This window comes from Equus przewalskii, chromosome 13 (genome assembly GCF_037783145.1).
Source record: "Equus przewalskii isolate Varuska chromosome 13, EquPr2, whole genome shotgun sequence".
NCBI lineage: Eukaryota > Metazoa > Chordata > Mammalia > Perissodactyla > Equidae > Equus > Equus przewalskii.
Window position 1 is genome coordinate 34,762,779 of NC_091843.1, and position 6,000 is coordinate 34,768,778.

The 6,000-nt window shown below is 44.7% G+C and overlaps 1 protein-coding gene across 1 annotated transcript; it reads left to right on the forward strand.

Moving 5' to 3' along the window:
- Window positions 1-1,710: 1,710 nt before the first annotated feature.
- LOC103550686 (mitochondrial ornithine transporter 2) lies at window positions 1,711-5,142 on the forward strand. Its single transcript, XM_008519693.2, has one exon. It carries the CDS (start codon window positions 1,940-1,942, stop codon window positions 2,843-2,845), a length of 906 nt encoding a protein of 301 aa, XP_008517915.1. The 5' UTR covers window positions 1,711-1,939; the 3' UTR covers window positions 2,846-5,142.
- The last annotated feature ends 858 nt before the right edge of the window (window positions 5,143-6,000 follow it).

Below are 6,000 nucleotides of genomic sequence, written 5' to 3' on the forward strand. Positions count from 1 at the left end.
ACAGTAACTCCCAAGGATAAAGCAAATAGGAGATAAGATAACAGTGAATGAGAGATGTCAACCCACTTTGAGAAGGCCAAAGCAGATGAAGAAATGATACTTCACAGATCAGAGAAAGTTACATGCTAACTGTCTGCAATGGAGTACACCAAAGAGAGATGAACTCACTTGATAAAGAACCTGTGAGAGGCTCAATGTTTGCAGAAGTTTCCAAGGAAGGGGGGAAGGTGTGGGGCTGGAAACATGGGATTCATTAAAGTCTGTGTTCCGAGCTGTTGGATGTCCAGGATCCCTATCCTACCATGGGAAGCCAGATGACTCTTCTTCCTTATCCTACAGACGGAAAGTTTATTTTCTGGGTAAAGTGAACCAAAGAAGGCTCAAACTCAGAGAAAGCAGACGCAGATGAAGGTTGGGTTGTACAGCATCAAACAAGGGAATTATGTGACAGTCTGTATCCTTTACTGCAGGAATGTCACCCCCTTCCCCCATCATCAGTATCGAAGGCATACATCTCCCCTCACAGACATCCACACACACAGCCAAAATTGGAAGATTATTCTCTGAGAAACCATGTGGTTCCAGAGAAAAGAAATCCAAAAACTGACACCTGGGCATTCTCCACAGAAATGGCTAGGTCACTCTACTACAGTGAAGTCTACCTGTTGACAGGCTCCACCTATTCACCATCTGCTTTTCAGAGCCTCACTTTTAAATATTAATTGACAGCCAAAGATAATCAGACAAGGAAAGCTTTCTAAACGAAGGAGAGAATCATTTCAGCATACTTTCTGCCCCTCCCGCATTTTGTTTTTTTACCCCCAAAGTGAAATACCAAGTAGGCCTTAGAATGTATGTACCCCTTAAGAGAATTCGTTCCGAGGCTGGGATTATGAGCATCTGGAGGGAAACGTGCCCTGACAGCAGTTCCGTCACTAATGTCCAAGACCGCATCTTGCCTTGAAAGCTAGGTTTGTTGTCAATTCTTTCCCCAACTGCTGCTCCTGCATAAAGCTCTATGGCTCCTCAACAAGAACTTCCAAACTGAGCATGTGTACAGCGCGGGAGCCACACGGCTTTTGCTATCGTTTCTTAGCGATATATAAATATCCGTTTTCCGAGCCTGTTGTAAAATGCCGTGTACCTACTTCTAGAAATGATGACTCTGTGTCCCACCACCTCCCAGGGCTCCAGCCTCGGCTTCTTGCTCATGTTGTCACGTAATAGCCTTTCTCCAGCTCCTCAGGCCCGGAGCAGTGGATCCGCCCGCCTCGCTCGGGCCTCCCGCGAGTCCCCAGGCGAGAGGAGAGCAGGACCAAGGGCGGCGCTGCGGGGCCCGCACCTTTGCAGAGCCGCCATTCCTGTCCCAGAGTCGGTTAAGAGTTTTTGGATCAAAAGCAGCCACCATTGTCATGCAAAAGCCCCCAAGTAGTTTGTTTGTCTTCCCTATTTTAAACCTCTGTTTCTGTAGATTGACCTTTGACTCCAGGGTCTTTCAAGTGGGAGCATCTCCCGTTTTGTTTTTGCCTAGTAAGAAACGGCGCAGGTCGGGGGTCGGGCCGAGTAAGAAAGTATTTCTTTCCCCGCCGGGTGAATAGCGGCGCCTAGAGTCTCTGGCCATAATTGCAAGAATTTATCGAATAGCTTTCAATGGCTGTATTATAATTCATTAAAAGTGTTTACATAGTCCGCGGGCGCTAGGATCGCGGGGCCGGGCCGGGCCGGGCGGGCGGCGGCCACGGGGCGCTGCGGAGCAGGCGCGAGGCCGGGGCCGGGGGTTATTTCAGCGTGCGAGGAGGGCCGCCCGCGGCCCGGCGTGGGGTTAAGCGGCTTCTCCCTCCGGGGAGAGAGAGCCGAGAGCAGGCGGCGGGACGTGAGACGCCCGCCCTCAGCTCCAGAAAGTTGCCTTCCACCGAGACGAGCCGACGAGTGGGCGAACATGAAGTCCAGTCCTGCCATCCAAGCCGCCATCGACCTCACAGCGGGGGCCATAGGGGGCACAGCGTGTGTCCTGACCGGGCAGCCCTTCGACACCCTGAAAGTGAAGATGCAGACGTTTCCCGCCCTGTACAAGGGCCTCACCGACTGCTGCCTCAAGACCTACTCCCAAGTGGGCTTGCGGGGCTTCTACAAGGGGACTGGTCCAGCGCTCATTGCCTATGTCGCCCAGAACTCGGTCCTCTTCATGTGCTACGGCTTCTGCCAACAGTTTGTGAGGAAAGTGGTTGGACTGGACAAGCAGGCAAAACTGAGTGATCTGCAGACTGCAACCGCCGGTTCCTTCGCCTCTGCGTTTGCTGCGCTCGCCCTGTGCCCCACTGAGCTTGTGAAGTGCCGGCTACAGACCATGCACGAAATGGAGATGTCAGGGAAGATAGCAAAAAGCCATAATACAGTTTGGTCCGTCGTGAAGAGCATCCTTAGAAAGGATGGCCCCTTGGGCTTCTACCACGGACTCTCGAGCACTCTAATTCAAGAAATACCGGGCTATTTCTTCTTCTTCGGTGGCTATGAACTGAGCCGATCGTTTTTTGCCTCAGGGAGATCGAAAGATGAACTAGGCCCTGTCCCTTTGATGTTAAGTGGTGGAATTGCTGGAATTTGCCTTTGGGGTGTCATATACCCAGTGGATTGTATCAAATCCAGAATTCAGGTTCTTTCCATATCTGGAAAACAGGCAGGATTTATCGGAACTCTTCTAAGTGTTGTGAAAAATGAAGGAATAGCAGCCTTATATTCTGGACTGCAAGCTACTATGATTCGAGCGTTCCCTGCCAATGGGGCACTATTTTTGGCTTATGAATACAGCAGGAAGATGATGATGGGCCAGTTTGAAGCATACTAAAGTGTCTTCATGAAGCTAGATTCAAGTATGTGTCTTTGAGGACTATAGTTTATCTCAGGGTTTCATGGAGTACTGGACCAAAGTGGAATTATCTTTTACTTCATGGGAATTTTGTTTTTGTCTTCCCTTCTTCTACCCTAAATCTTAAACTTTATAGAAGAACCTCTGTTTCATATTCTAGAATTTCTGCCCATAATTGTAGTGACATAGACAAGTTGCTGCTCTTGTGTTTGGTGGGACATACAGAGTGAGCAGGTAGCTCAATGTACCTAATCTGAAAGGCTAAATATAGTTATATCATGGCTTTTGCATAAACCTGTACTTATACATGCAGTTTGGTTGGTTATGTGTTGTGAGTGAAACACAGTTTGGTTCCATGTTTAATCTCAGATCACCAGAAAAACTGAGTTAACCATGTTTCATGAAGAGGCTTACAAATGATTGCTTAACCCATTCAAGATGTAGGGTCTCTAAAACTCTGCCTAACGTGTGCAATGCACTAGGCAATTAAAGTTTTTTAAAAGTTTTTGTATGGTGCTTGAAAACCAAAATACTCATCTAGATTTTTAAGAGAAGAATTTACCTGCATACTGGTTGTGGCTTTCACATTCTTGAGTCTAAGTTTCAAAGTAGGCATCCTGGATTTTCCCAGCATGCTCTGCTGTTAAAATGGTGCCATTCATTTTCAAAATGGGATCATATTCCGCAGTCTTCATTAGGTATGGCCTAGAGCATCAGACCTTTGGGAAGCAGCATGGCCTTCATCTGTACCAACTTCCCTTCTTCTCCTCTCCCAAAGAGCTTCCCTCCGCCGGGCTTTGGGTGGAGGAAGCGGCTGAGGGGAGGGAGCTGTGCTGCTATGCTTTGATGCAGACCCATGTCGCTGACAACAGTTCTTAGCTTCCAGTCTTCCAAGGTGTTCTGTTGGCCCAATTAGGGGTTGTTGATCCACTTTGGATCATTCACTGTCCTCTCTGCCTCCACCAGTCAGAAACCTTTCCAGGGAACAGAAAGTCCCAAAGCCAAGAAAGCTTTTGTTTCCTGTTTGGTGATCAAACTGTGACAGTACTCATGGATGAAGTCCTTTCCTCTCAGGCAGAACTAGACAGAACTTAGTGCTTGCACTCCACAGTGAGTAATGTTAGGGCCGACCCATCTTGAAGTTTACCTTGGGGTCCATAACCCCTTGCCGTGCTTTTACAGTATTGGAACTTTCTAAATTTTGTACTGGCCATCAGTGAATTTCAATGATGACTGTATATGGGGTGTGACTTTATAAAGCAATGAAACATAAGAAAAGCAATTTTATTAAATTATACCATATGTATGTATATATGAACTGCCAAAAAAAAAACAAACCCCAAAACCAAAGTACATCTGATCCCCACAGACTTGGTGATGTGCACCATATGGCCTATGGTATAAGAGGGTCATTCTTGTCACTACTAAAGTAAGCCTCACTATTTCTTGCTGCTCCAAGACCAGCAGAGTCTCTCTCAATAAGAAGTGTTCTTAAGCAGTCTGTAAAGCTGAAAGCAAGCAGGGTACCAGGCTTAAGAACAGTCCACACCGCATGTGTCTATTGCTTTCCGCAGAACGTAAATCTAGTGTGGAATCTCTAGTTTTCTGCTATCTGTGAAGCCTCTGTGGTAATTCTAGCCATCGCGCCAGAAACATAGGTCAGGGAAACAAGATGTTGACAAGTGGGGGCAGCAGACATTTGGGGAGGGGATGTTCAGTGTCCCCTGACCAGTGTGTTCCAGAGCAATGGCTGGTCTTCCATTTGCTTTTTCTTTAAAAGAAAACCATTTTCCTACTTTTAAGTTATTTATACATTTAAGTTATATATCCCATACTTAAATGGTCTGTAGCTACTTAGTGGGGCTTCATCCCAGCAGGCCTGGATTACAGCAGAAGAGAGATGAGGACTGGCTTCCAGCAGGAAGAGGACCACTTCAGAGTCCATGGGCCCCCTGCCCAGCCCCTATGAGCTCATCTCGTATAGTCCTGTTGTCAGCAGACATTTTCACAAGTTGTCCATTAAAGGTTTAACTAAATATCTGTAATAGAAATAGTTTGAGGCAGGTAAGAGTGAGCAGACATGAGAAATGGCAACCTAACTCAAGAGAATTTTTTCCACTCTGTTTGCTTACTTCATGGTTCAATATTTGGGTACAATTTGTACCATTTCAGATCTGTACTCCAGACAAAAATACAATAACTTGAAATATTGTGTTTAAAGAAATTTGAGTGTTGTATCATTATTTACCTAAATAAAAATATTGATTTAACTCACACCATTTACAATGTGCTGTATTGAGCTCTGGGTATTCACACATTAATGATACTTGATTTCTGTTCTCAAGGATCTGATGGTCTAGATGTTTGTTTTACAGTTGGAAGGGTGGTATTCTAGAATAAAATTTAGAACAAAAAAGTAGAATCCAAATTATGTATGTGCGTGTGTGTGTATATAAAATCAGTGATGGGATCTTTGAATTTAAGAAGCTCTCTCCCTTAATTATGTTTTTGTCTTTGTATTGTGGTTTCTTTGTATTCTTTAAATTAATGCCATGGTATTATTATTTTTTCTCCCCTCAGTTTACTGAGATATAATTGACAAATAACATTGTGTAAATTTAAGGTGTACAGTGTGATAATTTGATATACGTATATATTGTGAAATGATTACCACAATAAGGTGAGTTAACATATCCATCCCCTCACAGAGTTACCATTTATTTATTTTGCTTGTGAGATAGTATTTATATCTATGATTTAAATTGGTCAAGTCCATTTTTCTGATTCTTAGTCTTATTTTAAACTTCACTTCCACATAACATAATTTATCCCTCAACTTTGAAAAATATTTTCTAATATTTATTACATCCTTTGGCCTATGGTCAGGGCCAGATGTTCTGCATGCTACAGTGATACTGTAGCTAGAAATTCATTCTTAGTCCTAGCTTTCATGGGGATACCAAGCTGTTGCAGTTGCTGGGTACACGTGACATCTCAGAAGGATCATATCCGGCACTGGAGTATCAAACCTGCCCATTTTCTTGAATTGAACAAAGAAAATGTCCCCATGTTGCTGAAGGTGGAAGAAAAGTAGGTTCTTTTTCTTCTGGCCCAGAGCTCTAAGGAGAGGTGAT

Excerpts from the sequence above, each read along its gene's own strand:
- LOC103550686 (XM_008519693.2), top strand. The coding sequence starts at position 1,940 with ATGAAGTCCAGTCCTGCCATCCAAGCCGCCATCGACCTCACAGCGGGG.